General features: G+C 34.6%; 1 protein-coding gene across 5 annotated transcripts; it reads left to right on the top strand.

The window, feature by feature from the left end:
* The first annotated feature begins 1,658 nt into the window (after positions 1–1,658).
* LOC135256540 (uncharacterized) lies at positions 1,659–8,147 on the top strand. Of its 5 annotated transcripts, none has more exons than XM_064338407.1 (5): positions 1,659–1,817; positions 4,587–4,856; positions 6,194–6,280; positions 6,785–6,896; positions 7,194–8,147. In XM_064338407.1, exons 1-4 carry the CDS (start codon positions 1,811–1,813, stop codon positions 6,892–6,894), a joined length of 474 nt encoding a protein of 157 aa, XP_064194477.1. In that variant the 5' UTR covers positions 1,659–1,810; the 3' UTR covers positions 6,895–6,896; positions 7,194–8,147. The 5 variants fall into 5 exon arrangements, with proteins under 5 accessions (XP_064194477.1, XP_064194480.1, XP_064194481.1 ...); XM_064338410.1 differs by lacking the exon at positions 1,659–1,817 and adding an exon at positions 1,923–2,157; XM_064338411.1 differs by lacking the exon at positions 1,659–1,817 and adding an exon at positions 2,201–2,304.
* Positions 8,148–16,291: the final 8,144 nt, after the last annotated feature.

Here is a 16,291-nt window from a genome sequence, read left to right as displayed (position 1 = left end):
GTCACAAGAAAATGTTTTAAACATGAAATAATGGGAACTTCATTTTAGAAACATAGTTTTCCTGTGTGCAGAGATTATGCAGTAATTAAAAAAGCAATTGTATTCATCTTTTGGTAATTCATATTTAGTGAGCTAGCTAGCATAAGCATGAGAGACGGAAGCCATTAAGATTTGTTAAATGTATTTTATTTCCACAAATGAGAAAAACGGGGACAATAGTTTAGGGGTAATTGTTGCCACCTCATTCTTAACCCAATAGTTTTCCATACACAGAAAACCAAGCACGAAGTGGGGTTGTTTTGACTTAAAATGGAAGGGTGAATATGACATGATAGGGTTAATATGATGATAGCACAATGTAATGATGAGAACAGGCCATTCAACCCACCAATGCTTGTCATTGCCTACATTGTGCTTAGTGTTCTGATTACCTACAAGCTATATAATATCTAACACTGTATCAAGCCTGGTCTTGAAAACCCCCCAGAGTTTCTGCTTCTACTACATGAGCTGGCATGCTATTCTACACATTGACTACTCTCTGTGTGAAAAAACAAACAAAACATTGACAGTAATTTCATTATTGCAAAAGAAGTATTGTTCATCATTACTTTTGCACGAGTGGTCGATATGTATTTTAGTGCTCCAGGCAGTTTTGTCCACTTTGAATATAAAACTCCAGTACAGTTATTTTTGAGTGATATTCATAGAAAGTAACTTGAGTCGCTAAAGTTGCAAAGTCAGTGCTATCTGTAGAGCAGAGATTTTCTTGCCCATGGCTTTGATTTTATCATTTTGTTTTAGTATATTTTCACTCTCAGGAAATTGTGCACAAATAACACCCAACAAATAGAAGGGAACAGCAGGTTATCATGCAGGCCTTAAGGCCGGGCCTGTCGACTGTCCTTCAATGGAAGAAGACGTTCAAGTCAGTAGCATCAGTCAGGGTGAGTTATCAATTGCTCATGCTACTGGGTTATAATACTACCCACATCTGGCTCATAATTTGCTCTAAAAACTAGCCTAGTTTGCTGAGACACGTTTTATGTTCCTCAGTATTTCTGCAAAACCACAGACTTGGAAACGCTTCCTGGCACTCACAGGCTCAAAGTCAAACAGGACGGAAAGACAACTGCTGTTTCATACCAACATACAGCCGGAGGGTTTTTGTTCAGTGGTTTATCATAGTGCTAACTGGGATACCACAGTGATAAACTGTCTGTTCAGCGCTGCACAAAAACCTTCCACTGAATGAATGAAGAACTTTAAATCAAATATTTATATTTTATGGCACTGTGGTACCAGGAAATTACAGTACTTTTAATACAATACCAACGCATGCCACTATAATGTTTGGGGCACCCAAACTCAAGACATACACTATTTGCTATAAAACAAAAGTGACTAAAGGTAATTTTGTATTAAGATTTGCATTAACCTCAGGCTTTCTTGACATCTCAGAATGTGATGTCACAGAAAAGCCAGGCTCCTTTGTGCAAACTCTGGGATTGATGAGGACATTTGAGAAGTGTTATCAGAAATTACATCTTCAGGCTTAAAAGTAGGGATAGCCACTACTCCTGTCCCTTAGAGACTCAGACAGGAAGTGGAACAGGATGTAATGCAATTGGCACCACAGTGCTCAGTAATGTCTCAGACATAATGCTGGAGGGTTTTTGTTCAGCAGTTTATCACTGTGCTCTTGGGGTACCACCTTGATAAAATGTATATATAGGGCTGCACAAAAACCAAACACTTGGATTTTTTGTTAAAAAAAGCATAGATTTATTAATTGCCAAAGAAAATATGCATGTCTGGTAAGTAATTCCTAATTTAATATTTTAAATGCTTCTTTTAATTTATCTGAAATATTTCTTTATACGCAGAGTAAAATGTTTTTAAATTGAATCAATACAGTGTAAACACTATTTTGTTTATCTCTTTGGCTGTGTTTTTGTTTTAATTTATACGTAAATGCATTCAGAGAACAGATGTGTTGACAATTTGTATGGGTTAACCGCACAGAGCAGTCATTAAAAAAAAAAAAATCTAAATTAGACTTAAATTAAAATTAAAGTGTTTCTGAGGTGTGAACTTTCATTGTGTATGCTGATAAGTTAACCTTTGGGACTGGCACCCGCCTCACTGTCCTACCAAGTAAGTAAAACATTGTTAATGTACATAAAATACTGCTATATGTGCATAGATGAAACATGAGTATGAGGCAATTTCTGTCGAATGTTAAAACACTGTGATCACTTCCACTTACCTTTGGACAAGGGACCTACTTATCAGTGGAACCAAGTAAGACATTACCTTTGTACACATCCTATCTTTTTCTGAACAGGCTGAGAACGTGAACCTGTCAATGTTTGGTAAATTGTTATGGCCGTGGAGTATCATTTTCTCTTTTTTTTACATTGAATGTGATTAGGTTTGTATTGAAATCATGTGCCCCGGGTTTAAAGTGGTGCTGCAAGATGTATATCGTTATTGAGACGTTTGTGACGAATAGTAAAATGCTGTGATAGCATTGATAGATCAGCTGCCCTTACTTTCGGAAAAGGGACCTACTTATCAGTGGAACCAAGTAAGACATTACCTTTTTACACATCCTATCTTTTTCTGAACAGGCTGAGAACGTGAACCTGTCAATGTTTGGTAAATTGTTTTGGTCGTGGAGTATCATTTTCTCTTCTTTTTACATTGAATGTGATTAGCTTTGTATTGAAATCAGCTGCCCCGGGTTTAAAGTGGTGCTGTAAGACGTATATCGTTATTGAGACGTTTGTGACGAATAGTAAAATGCTGTGATAGCTTTGATACATCAGCTGCCCTTACTTTCGGAAAAGGGACTGATTTATCCGTGAAACCAAGTAAGATATTACCTTTATTCATTTTCTATGTTGTTTTTGATGGGGAGACTGAAAAATGTGATTAATGTGTTAATGTCACACAGTAGAAAATAGTCTTATAGTGATGTAATTCAGTGGTTCTCAAACTCAATCCTGGGGGAGCCCGTTGTATGCTGGTTTTAAATCCCATGTTCACATTGTGCTCATTGTGTAATGAAGAAAAAATAACACAGCTCATTAAAAATCCAGAATTGCAATTGTGGATGGAATGAAAACCAGCAGACAATGGGGTCCAGGACCAAGTTTGAGAAGCACTGATGTAGTTGTATTATATAGTTTAAATGGTGAATTGAATTTGCATTGCATAATCAGTCAAATTATTGGTAACTCATCTTTCTTAAATATGTAGAAAAATGTGAGTGCCACATCAACAATGTTTCAAAGTCCACAAGTTAGTTCATGAGTAGTAATATTAGGTGAACTGATTAGAAAAACAGATCAAAATGAAATGTGCATGCTCCTTCAGATTTTAGTCACTTTAAAAAGGACAATAATGTAGCTTCATTAAATGTATAAATATAACCTGTTCAAACAAATACTACTACTACTACTACTACTACTAATAATAATAATAATAACAATAATAATAATAATAATAATTATTATTATTATATTAATGATAATAATCACCATCATCATAATCATCATTGGTATTACAATAGTTTAAATAGAAACAAATATTTTATTGGAAACACAAACTCAAACTGCTTCCAAGAATTATTCATAGCTTCCTATTATTCAAGACTATTGCACAGTCCAGCATAATTTGGAATTTGACTGAAACACTTTCATTCTAAGCAGCACTATGTACTCTTGCAACCATTTGTGATTTTATGTAGTTGGATCATGTCTCAGTAACCTAATACCATATTATCATTCTCCAGCAAGTTTGTTGTTTTATTTCAGCAAACACAGTCTGCATTATAGTCGGTAAAAATGGATGAATTAAACTGACTTGCTTTAACTTGTTTCTGAGTTATGTACAGGTCTTAGCAGTTCATTTTCAGTCCAAGGGAGCATCAACACCTGTTTAAATGAAGTCTGTTTTAAAGGCGAATTGAAACCACAGAACAGTTGGAATAAACACAGGTGTACATTTGTATCTGATGAGGCTTGTGTCACTGGTGTTGAATGCATAACTCTAAACCTCCTTTCTTTTTATACATTCATTTAATTGTTGTATTTATTGTGTGCAAATGATCATGACACTGTGATATGATATGTCTCTGTGATATGATCGCTGTTAAGATCTGTGTCCTATGCGATCAATGTTTTAAAACTGGATACTGAATGCCTTGAATCTCACTGTAAAAAATTGCATGTGATTGATGGGTGTATCCTGTAGGCTTTGGTTTTGTGTTGTGGATCGCTAAAAAATGTCCATTGTTGATTATTCAGTTTCTTAAAGAAGTTCAGAGTTTATTGCTTTGTCTCTCAGCTGAGGGCAATTGTTATTTTGGCAAGTTCAGTGGTCACCAAAATTAATGATTAAAGAAAAGTAAATATTTTTGCGTTGCAAAAAGTTAAGACTTTCTTCACTTGGATTTAATCCAATTGCGATTTTGGTGGAAAGACATGAACCTTGAATTTCATGTCTGCAAATGACCAATAATTAATGTACTGAGGCTTTAATAAATGTAACATAACTAATATCATAATCAATATTTTCAGAGGGAGATAACAGGGAGCCGATGTTGTCGATCCTCGAGAGCAAAGAACCTGCGGCCCGACCCGTTTGCCTGGCCACGGGGTTCTTCCCGAAAAACGGTCAAATGGATCTGACGTCTGATAAGGGCCAGAAAAGCCAGATTCCCTTAGACAATGCCACACTGTCCTCCGACAAAACATACTTCTTTGTGGGATTGTCCGAAGGGCCCATCGAAAACTGCAGCCTGCATGGTGTTACTGTACACAAGGAAGTGCCACGGATTACTGAAGAAGGTTGGGAGTTTAGTACTTAATCATTGTTTTAGAATTTCTGTGGGAGCACTTGCCAATTTATCTTACTTGTATGCATCTTTACACAAACATAATGAACCCAGTATTACTGTGTTATGTTCCGGTATAGTACAATACGTGGCAGACAAATGTCAGATGCAGTTGGGAGCTTGCCTACTACTAAAATTATTTTTATTGGTCGCTAAATGTGCAAACTTCACAAAGCAATTATTTTGCCTTTTTCCAAATGTACAGTTACTGTTAGCCTGTTGAGTCCTGACAACTCACCAAAGGGTAGAATTGTTATGAATTTAATATATCCTTACACAGAACAGTTGCTAAAGTCAATTGCATTATATTGCAATCATTTATAACCATAACAGACAACAAAGATGCCTCTATTATCTAATCTCTATTACTGATCTTTCATTACTGTACCTACATACATCCTATTAAAAGGGGACATTTTTGTTTGTTTAACAAGTGATCAGATTTACATTACAATGTGAGTCACTTGAGTTTTTTAGATTCTAAATGTCTCTCAAAGAACACGGATGCCTTTAACAACGAAGCCATACATCTTATTGCATGCTCATTGTTCATGTGCAATCAGATTTCCATTGATATAATATTGTTTATTACTATAGATTTATACATTGTAATAATAATTCCGAATACAATTATTAAATAAAATAATTAATAGTAAAGACAGGTTGCTTGAAGCTTATTAAAAATCAAGGCTTTTCAAAATCAAGAGATAATTTGTTCATAATCTGTATGGAAATTGAAGACAATATATTAAAAAAATAAATAAAACCAACAAAACAATACAATACTGAACTATAATCAAGTCTTCAAAAATCCACCCTAAAAAGTCAGCTTTCAGCTTGCTTTAAAAATTTTTTTTGGAAATTAGATATCCCTAATATCTAATGGCAGGGTGTTCCATAGACGCCAGTTTTTTTTTGCAGTTGATATATGTAGCACTGAGCCAACTGCAATTGGATGGCCAGAGAACTAAGCATTGTGACTGGTAACAGTGTAGTACATTACAGTAGAAATGTATGTCAGTGCTAAACCCATCTGTACTTTAAAAATAACAAATGGAATCTAAAATTAATTCTAAAATGCACAGATAGGAATAGCAATGCGGAGATGAGCATATTGGAGTTGCATGAGCTTTCTTTCTAGTCCAAGACAGTCATCCGATGGCTACATTTTGCTTCACATTGAATTCTTTTTTAAACTTACTGATTTATTTAAAAGATATATGGGCAGATTTACTAGTGACAAAATCTCAATACAAATCCAACTAGTTAGGCTTTTCTTTTTTCTTTCAGATAAGAAAAGCGACACAGAAACCCAAGAGAGACAGTGTGTGCCGCCAACAGCTGAAAATGTTACAGAAATCAGCACCAAACATAATGGTGGGGCTCCTTTCTTTTTTCTCTGGGTTTGGGGATACTGAGCTGAATAGGGTGTGCATCCACTCCTTTACTTTATAAGCAAAAGGTATAGCGAACAATAGCAAACAATGGCAAAATTTGATCTAAAAGTTGACCTGAAATTATTCATGTGTAATTATGAAACAAATGTCTATCACCTGCTTTTTGCACTGAACGTTGTGTGTGGATGGAAATGGCATTTCAATATGGCAGTGGTCCTTGTGTACTAGCAACATACAAAGCTTGCCATATTTGCTGTTTGTGTCATGAACATGAAAATTGAGAAAACATATTAATGCCTTCTTTTTATCCAGAAGGCCTATCTTGGTCTTTTTTTCACAGTACAGTTTAAAAAATGATGCAACAATGTCCACAAAATTTGAATTGCGACTGATTTTGAGTGTTAGTGTTTTTGAGTATCCGAAGGCTACGTGTCTCGATAAATCAGTTTACAGTGGTGGCTGATGCTGAGTGTTTGTGTTCCAGATTACCCAAAGATGAACTTCATGTCACTGGCAGTAAATGGCTTGAGGATATTGTTTGCTAAAACTGTGACTTTCAACATGCTGATGACCCTGAAGGCTGTGGTGTTCTAAGGGTATGTGTGACACGCTTCTCATATCGTTTTAATCGCATATTTTCGTTATTCATATATTTGTCTTGAGCGAGCGTCTCAATGTGTGTTTTGATGTGTGCAATTAGTGCTCAACATGACTTTCAGAGAGATATTCAGACCTGGTGTTTTGCGTGATTAGGACCTCACAAGAGGATTCAGAAGTGACCTTTTTCTTTTCCTGAAATTTGTCTGCTTATTCCATCTGTCTGAAATATTCGCTGATAAATTCATTTGTCTCCGAGAAAGGCATGTGCAAATTTATCTTTTTCTTTCTCACAGATGCTTTCTGAAGCAGAACCATTGGATATGCCCGCGCCTGTTTGAAATGACCGCTTTAGCAATATCGATTCATAAGCTTTCTTCAGCGCAATGCGGTATTACTGTATCCATCTGTGTGTAATTGTTCTGTTCATTTAAGTTGCTTCAATAAGAGGACTGATTGGAATATGTCCACAGTATTTCAGATGTCCCATGAATGCAATTCTGGGAATTAACTTAGTGTAGTGTCCCCCGAATTTTGCATATAAGTTTGTACATTTAGAAGTATTTTGTTTGATTATTTTACTTCTCCATAATCCTAATTGTGATCATGTAACTTTTTTTTCATACCAACACCAACATGTACATACAATTTTAAAATATATATTTTTTTTACTGGTAAGGCCAGAATTATTATAAAATTAGCTGAATGTGCTTCCTATTCGACAATAGTCATTGGGATATATATACCACATATATACAAATAAATATGTTTTTTTGCCTACTTTTATTTTACAAAGTTGAAAATGATGAGGACAAACAATAATGAGTGGCATTCTGTATGAATTAGTTCCATGCCAACTTTTATGACCAGATTTAATTCAAAATGTATGGTTTGTCCAAATGGATGTATTTGTATTCGTAATTATAAAGTAAATGTTGTTTTTATTGCTGCAGATTGCCCATGGTCTGTACTGGAAAATACGTTTTATGAAAGCCCTTTAAAAATTTCATTGAAAAATCTAATGAAATCTAATGATTTTTTTTCATTAAAAAATTCAGCGTATAGTATTTACACAAAAGTTCCAGATGAAAATGACCACGATTAACCAAATGCATGATTTAAATGTTATTGCAGTTGCAATTCAGTTTACAGAATTATATGTTGAATGGCTTCACTGTATTTGTATTGCTGAGCCTGTGCAGAACATATTAATGTGTGTTACAATAAAGCAAATGGCATTTTAACCTTCATTTCATCATAAAACGTCAGTCTTAAAGTGATGTCTTGTAGGCAGTTGAGCGCGTAAACTGTATGTGTGGGTCGCAGAACTGAGACACAGTTGGAGCATTTGCAGCATATCTTGGTTTCCTAGAAAAGGCGGCAGCCGTTGCTGTGGTGGTTTCAGCTTTAGTCAGGGCCCTGAAGCAGTCACACGCTATTTACAGTAAAACCACATTGCAACACCTCTATACCAAAGCATTTAAACAAATGGATGTTGTACGGTATGGCTGGTAAAAACAGCCATTTTGTGAAAGAGAACTGAAACATTCTCTGCAAAACACCCACTTTGAATCTGGTAGTTCACGCAATAAGTTGAACTTTTCACAATCAGCAAATCATTTGCTTTTAGTTTGGAAATAGTTTAAGTGCACATGTACATATACATGTAATCAGCATAGCATCTTTCTAAACCCCAAGGACACAATATGAATTATGTGTTAAAGAAAACAAGCAGCAACATGGAGCAGAGTGGTGGGCTTTTTTCTTATAACGATAGATAAAGGCCAGTCTATTCACACTGTATCTTTAAAACTGCACATGCAGCAATTAGCATATTTATTTTCACATATTGAATTTCATTGGCATTGGTATGGTATTACACATTACGTAATGTGTCAGAATTGGCCCAGCATTACAATACATACGACCTGTTTCATCAGTCCAATAAATGAATAAACTGCTTTTGTTTAGTAAAAATGACAGCCCTTTATTATAACAGTACATTTATGGTTAAGTTTCTCAAAGCAAATGAGCAGCTGCACCATATGTGCAAGCCAGCACTAAATATGTACATGCATACATGCATATAGGAATGCATGTCAGGAGCCAGTACCAATTACATGCATGCATATATATATAGAGATGCATTTGCACATGTCAGGAGCCAGTACCAAATACATGCATGCATGCATATAGAGATGCATTTGCACATGTCAGGAGCCAGTACCAAATACACCAACCAAGTACACAAATGCATGCACGTACGACACCTATGTGTATGTCAGTATAAACACACTCTAATTCATAGTCATTTTAATAAGCCAGTCATGTGGGGATTTTGTAATGCTGAGAAGTCAGCATAAGATGTACATGATGTTTTACAATGTAGGAAGAATATTTATTATCTGTATAAAATCGGAACGAATAAAAGCCATGTAAAAAATGATGCATTTAGCTAAATCTGGGACATCTGTTGGATACATCTGTTGAAAATGATAATGCACTGTCCCTGTCAAATAAGCTGAATGACTTGTATACAATCTAAATGTAATGCAAATAAATTGAGATGCCCCTGAGTCCATGACTCAAAAGAGGTAAAAATATGTTTGAGGAAGACCAATGAAGGGAAACCTTTTCAGGAATATGGATACATTCTATTCAGTCATGTTGCAACACAGTCAAGGCTGACTCCCCTTCTTGGGGACAATATCTAGTCCCCCCTTGTGGTTGTCTTGAGGTAGTGTAACTACAGTATGTGAAATAATACTGGTATGAATGAACTAGTAGAACACCAATTTTAAGTCTAAACCTAAAAGGCTCAGGTGCATAGCTCAGCTTAGTTGCTTACAGAGTAAATTAATGTATGAAAATAAATAAACACACACACACACACACACACACAGACTGTATATATAAATAAATAAAAAGTGGAACTTTTATATTGTTTACATGACTGCTGAAGTTTCCTCAAATTTTTACTGAGAATCTACACGAATGAAAAAGAATATCTGGCTGAATACAGAGAGGATCGGAACCACTCAGAGCAAAAATCTTCCCTGCTTAGGTCATGTGTTTACAATAATGACAGAGTAGAAGAGATGAAAGTGAACATGGAAGTTACAGTGCAAGCCACTTACACCATGATCTCTTCCTTATCTCATTGTTTCGGTGCAGGCATCTTATGATGAAGCTCTCGATCTGCGGTTTAGTCACCTCTGATGTTCTGCAGTACATCATTCCAGATGGAATCCATTCACATACTTATACTGCTACAGATTATACAATACCTTATTACAATAACAATATTATAACTAGAGCGCCCTCTGTCTGTGAACTTACTTCAAGAGGAGAGGCAAGACCATTTTACAAACTGGAGGTACTATAAGAACAGTGATTTGAATAAATACTGAATATTTCAGTTGTCCCATGTCCAAGATTCTGTGTATTAACTTAGTGTAGTGTCTCCTGAACGTTATAGTCACATGTAATAAATCAGAAACCATCTGTTAGAAAATTTTACTTGCCCATTATCATAATTGTGATATCATTATTTTTTTACACGGTCATATTTAATCCATAGCAATACCAAAGTGTGCATACTATTTTTTAAAGTGCACCACATATGCATATATCACTGCCAATTCACTCAGATTACATCCCAGTTTTGTATTTAAATCAATAAATGTATACTGAATTAAATTAACATTTTTTACATTTCCAAATAATTAACCTAATGTCACGAGTACTCAATATGGTGTCAAGTCTGGTCTTAAACAACTCAAGGCAAGGGTGTTTCAACTATGAGTTCTAGTAAGCTTTACCCTGCTTATGCTGTGCATGTGCTAAAATGCATCACTCTTTTGAGGGCACAGGTGTATTTGTGATAGGCATAGTTCTCAAGTACAGAGCTGCTGTAGATGTAGGCTACTGGGCGGGCCGTTGGGGCACCTGTAGTCTGTGCTGTTTTAGGAGAAATGGGCTGTTTTCCGCAGAGTACAGGACCTAAAATGAGGAATATGCTAAATAGTGACTTGGTGTTGGACTTACTGCAGGTAGGTGTACTAAGGAAAGGGGCTTTATTATGAAAGCAGATGATAATAAACCTGTATTCATGATTTATTCATATAAAGCTAATTTAAATGGAATATTTGCTTTGCAAAGTGGAACCGGCTGAAAAAAGGGCTAAAGTATATGTGGGGATGCACTGCACTGAATGAGTAGTTGTATGTCACTATCTGCTCTGCTGTAGACATCTGGCTCTGGGTATAAACTTACTTTCAGATGTGGAACCATGATAGACATAAGTTCTACTAAGTATCATACAGTTTTAAGGATATATTTGTTGAATTTATTGTATTTGTTTTGAATATAGTAATTATATCAGTTCAGATAAAACAAATTAATAAAAATAAACAATGCCAGTGAATGCATAACAGATGTTTTGGGCTGAAATGGAGAATTAAAGTGAAAAATTAGCATGAAAAGATGATTTTCTTTCATCTGAAAGTGCTGCAGGTATTTGATATGGAGCGTAACCCTGTGTGAAGGCTGATGGGGGATATAAGCTTCTTTTTGGAAGAGGAACTGAAGTGGTTGTGGAATCATGTAAGTACTGTCCATTTTTAAAACTACATTAAATGCTGTCAAGAAAGTGTTCATGATTTGTCTGTGTAATTTACAAGATGCTAGTATTATGACAAAATATATGTTCATCAGACACCAGGTTGTATTGTATGTACAACTTTGAACATGTCAATCAAGTGTTAACAGTAAATGTTTTAGATTTCATCAAGCAATGGAGTAAATGTATTGTGCTAAATCAAAGCTGCTTATATTGGATATGGGCTTTTAACTAAATCTTTCTTGGGTGCATAAGATATTTACTTAAGATGAAGTTATGTAAGACTGGATAATGATTCGGTCAGAATAAACCAGGTAATGTAGAGTGGTAATGTAGGACGGCAGGTTTTTGTAAAGGATGGGATCACTGTGCGGACTACAGCAGACAAACTCATATTTGGCGATGGCACAAAACTGTTAATTGAGTCGGGTAAGTAGAAATGGAGAAATCTAAATAGAAATATTTGTATTTACCAGTTGCTCTGTGAAATGCCTCTCATCGTAAAATATTAATGCTCCAAATACCATCATTATTAAGCATATACTCAGCTTTTTTCCGGTAAAGTTTGCTTTGGTACAAATGAAAATACAGTAAATGAGTCATGTTGTTACTGGTATATTTTTAAGAGCATGCAGAAGGCACAGGTTATTGTGGGGGAATTCGTCAATGTGTGAATACTGATAACAGGAAGATCACCTTTGGAAAAGGAACACAGTTGATATTAGAATCAAGTAAGTCTGAAAAACTGCAAATTGTATACTTTCAAACTCTAAAATATTTTTCTTATTTTAATCATTGGCATTTCTTAAATTATTCATATTGTAAGGTACAAACTGATTTGTTTTGTACATTGTTCATAACCATAGACTACAAGACTGCCTCTTTAGATTTGGGGTTTTTATATTGCGCTCTAATACTGTGTGAATACTGGCAATGATAAGTTGATGTTTGGCGGAGGCACCAAGCTGGTAATTCAAAACTGTAAGTACACGTTTATTTAAGTCGTATGATGTTCAGAGTGATAAAGAAAACAAGTTTGATTTTCTGCACTTCAAAATTTGAGAGAATCTTACACATAGATAATAATTAGGACTTAATTCTATTAAAATTACTGCACAGAAGTATGTTTAAATAATGAACATGCTGAAGCCATAATTATTTCATATATATATATACATATTTTTTGTTGCATTTTGTGTTGCAGACAATGCTGCTTAAAACATTTTGATATCTATGTTATGACTAATCTTAAGTAACAGTGACAAAGAGTCAATCATCATGGTAGAAGTATACCCTTGTATGTTTTTTCAAAGAATTAATAGAACTTAGATAATGAAACTTAAACTTAAACCAAGATTTTAACCAAACTGTGCATACAAACTAAAATAAGAAGAAATTCCTTTGCGAATGAAACATTTTTAAGGTTGTGGACCAACAGAAAGATACAAGTAAACGTGTTATTAAACTATAGGAAATAACTTTATTTGTGTCTTTCTGCGAAATAAAAGATCATTTTTCATATTTTACAAAGAATTGTCTACTTAGGGCAACTTACAGTCCTAAAAAATGTTTTGCCTGGTGTTTAAAATGTTTTGATAATTAGAAGAGAAGGGAAATTAGAAGAATATAGCAGGTGATCTGAATTGTCAGGCAGGAAGACGCATATGAAATATTTGACATGGGTATTAATACTGTGTGAATGACGGAGGTTTTAGAATCTACTTTGGGCAGGGCACAAAAGTTATTGTTGAAGCAGGTAAGTCATGTTTTGGTTTGTGTAAAATATTTAATGTGCTATAAATTCAACATAAATGCACAATTTATCCTATTGGCTGACATTACTTGCTTATATGACTTTCAAGTTGTTAAAGTATTAAAGTATGGATTTCATTCAGTTATTATCCTTGCCCATTACAAAGAACAGATGATCAACACTTTTATACTCGTGTTTTTGTGCAATGTGTTCACACTGTGTGAATTCTGGAAGTGCAGCTAATCCAGTTCTATTTGGGACTGGAACAATGCTGCTTGTGGAATCAAGTGAGTTGTATCTTTATTGCCTGCTGGGTTCACAACCTGACACATGAACAGAATATTCATTTTAATGATAATTTTCCGGATATTCAAATATCATCGTACTTAAATTTCAGGTCATTTTTATGATTATAATATTTGTAGTTAGCTGTGAACAGTGCAGGTTTTTGTGGAGGTATTCTTTAGTGTGTGACTGGTGGATACGACAAGCTAATCTTTGGACAGGGGACCAGACTTTTTATATTGCCAAGTAAGTATAATAAAATTACCAACAGTGTAGTTACAACTAGTAATTCATAGTGATATGCTAAATTACTGTATGTATGTTATATGTATGTCACCTCAGAAAGCATCATCACCCCATTGGTGCAAAGATGATGATAACATTTTTATTTTATTTGAGACCTACAAATTTATGATAACTATATTTTAGAACTGTCGAATCAATATTGAAAGATATGAACGGTCTTGTAAGAGTATTCAAGTACAAAGAATACAAGGCTTCTTTAAAAAAGCTTTCAGCTATTTTTCAGCATTGATGGTGCTGCACAATTCATTTGTTTCTCTAAACGTTTTAAAAGCAGAGTCAGGCCCAAGTGAATTTGTTTGTTAGAGTCAAGACTGATAAACTAAGGAAGTAATTATACAGGGCTATAACAGTGTGTGTATGCTGGTAGTGGAAAACTGGCATTTGGCGAAGGAACTCAGCTGATAATTAACACAAGTAAGTGCTTATTATTTATGCGCTCTTATTGGACAACTGAAATGTGATCATGTTTACAATAATTACACCTACAGACAGATTAGGTCAAGCGTTAGATAAATCGATTTAGACTTGATGATGCATTGGTACGTACACCTCTAAAAAGATCTAGGGGTTTTTACATTGCTCTGAAATACTGTGTGGAAGCTAGTGGCAACCGAAAACTAATATTTGGCATAGGCACCAAGCTCATAATACAACACAGTAAGTATGTTTCCAATTATGATATATTAGGTAGCAAATACTGAATACAGGTATTGGTATGTACAGTATGTATAACAATGAAAATGTAGCATACTTTATATATTTAGTATGTCTAAGGAATTAACATTTTAAGTCTATTTTAGCCATAACAATGTTTCCAGGATTTTCCAACACTTTCTAAAGTTCTACCAATGGACAAAGTCCATTAATATATGGGCATGAATGTACATTGACATTTATATTCATACTGTACCTTTCTGTCATGGTGCTTAGCACTGTGTGAATACTGGGACAGGAGTAGGGAAGTTAATTTTTGGAAAGGGAACTAACGTAATCATAACTGCAGGTAAGCAAAAAACTCAAAATCATGGAAAATGATATAAATAATAATTTGTAGATGTAAATGATCTCAACATTAAAGTGCGAGTGTGATTCATTGCGTTTTTCCATGTATACTAGTGAGTGCATGTAGATGATACTTTTTGGTGAAGGAAAAGTCAATGTGTGACTGGAAATAACAAGATAACTTTTGGGCAGGGAACAAGTCTGATTGTACAATCAAGTAAGTAAAAAGTGGGAAATATTCTGTCTTGGTTTATTAAGTAATGGTTGATGATTAAAAACTAATATTCACATAGTATGACTTATCATTGATGATACCATTCTAGATGTATTATACATACAGATATGTCAAATTAAGAAAACGTTGCCAAATAATGTGCAAAATATTTCATTCATTATTTGTTCAAAAAGCAATCCACATGGACAGTGATCAGCTTATTTGAGCAATGTAAAACCAAACAAACTAAAGCAGCATTTCTGGCAAGGCTACGTCCCCAAATGAGTAAGTAGATTTATGTCATTATATGTACCACTGTGGTCGAGTAACTCAGGGTACAAACTCATTTTTGGATCTGGAACCCTGCTGGTTGTAAATTCTAGTAAGTATCCTATCATTTTAAAGACACCTTGCATTTTGTTGAATCACATTGTCATCTTTTTGTATTTATAAGTAGTCCTGATTTCAGTTCAGAGCAGACAAAAATCAATGATTGGGCTCAAGTGGAACTCTCTTAAGATGACTTTAATTGAAATAAAAATAAGTGAATGAGTCTTCCGCTAGGTAATTTTATTACCCATGAAAGTAGAGATAACTGTGAGTGTAGCTAGTATTCGGTATGGAGCATAAGTGTGTGTGGCTACTCAAGGGGGATACAAGCTTCTCTTTGGAAGTGGAATTAAAGTGGTTGTGGAATCATGTAAGTGTTGGTACATACTTTTTAAGTCTTTTGAGTGTTGGCCATATATTAAGATTCAATATTTTCTGACTTGTATTAATATATGGATTTCAATAGTTTCCGAGATAACCTACTTACACAATGAAAAAATTAATTAAAATGCTTAATATATATAGCTGGAACTGCTTATCAACAAATTCTATTTGTATCACTTTTTTGGTGAAGTGTAATACAAAGCATAATGCTAGAGGGGAAATAGACAGGGAATTAAGTGAATACTGCATGTTAACCTGTTAAACAGAGAAGTAAAATGTGTGTGTTATATCGAAGCTACTTCTTTTCTTTACATTGGAATACTTTCTGCTTGGTGGAAAAATTATATTAATATTTAACATTTTGGACATAATGGTTGATTCTCTGAAGCTATTTTGATGAGTCTGAGTTAGATAAGTCCACTGAAATTATATAACATTATAGCATATGCCAGGAAGTGATAAGATGATGTGTTTGTTAGACACATGGCATTGGTTAAAC

The sequence above is a fragment of the Anguilla rostrata genome, chromosome 6 (genome assembly GCF_018555375.3).
Source record: "Anguilla rostrata isolate EN2019 chromosome 6, ASM1855537v3, whole genome shotgun sequence".
Lineage (NCBI taxonomy): Eukaryota > Metazoa > Chordata > Actinopteri > Anguilliformes > Anguillidae > Anguilla > Anguilla rostrata.
The sequence above is the reverse complement of the archived record's forward strand: the minus strand, read 5'-3'. Positions and strand labels throughout refer to the sequence as shown.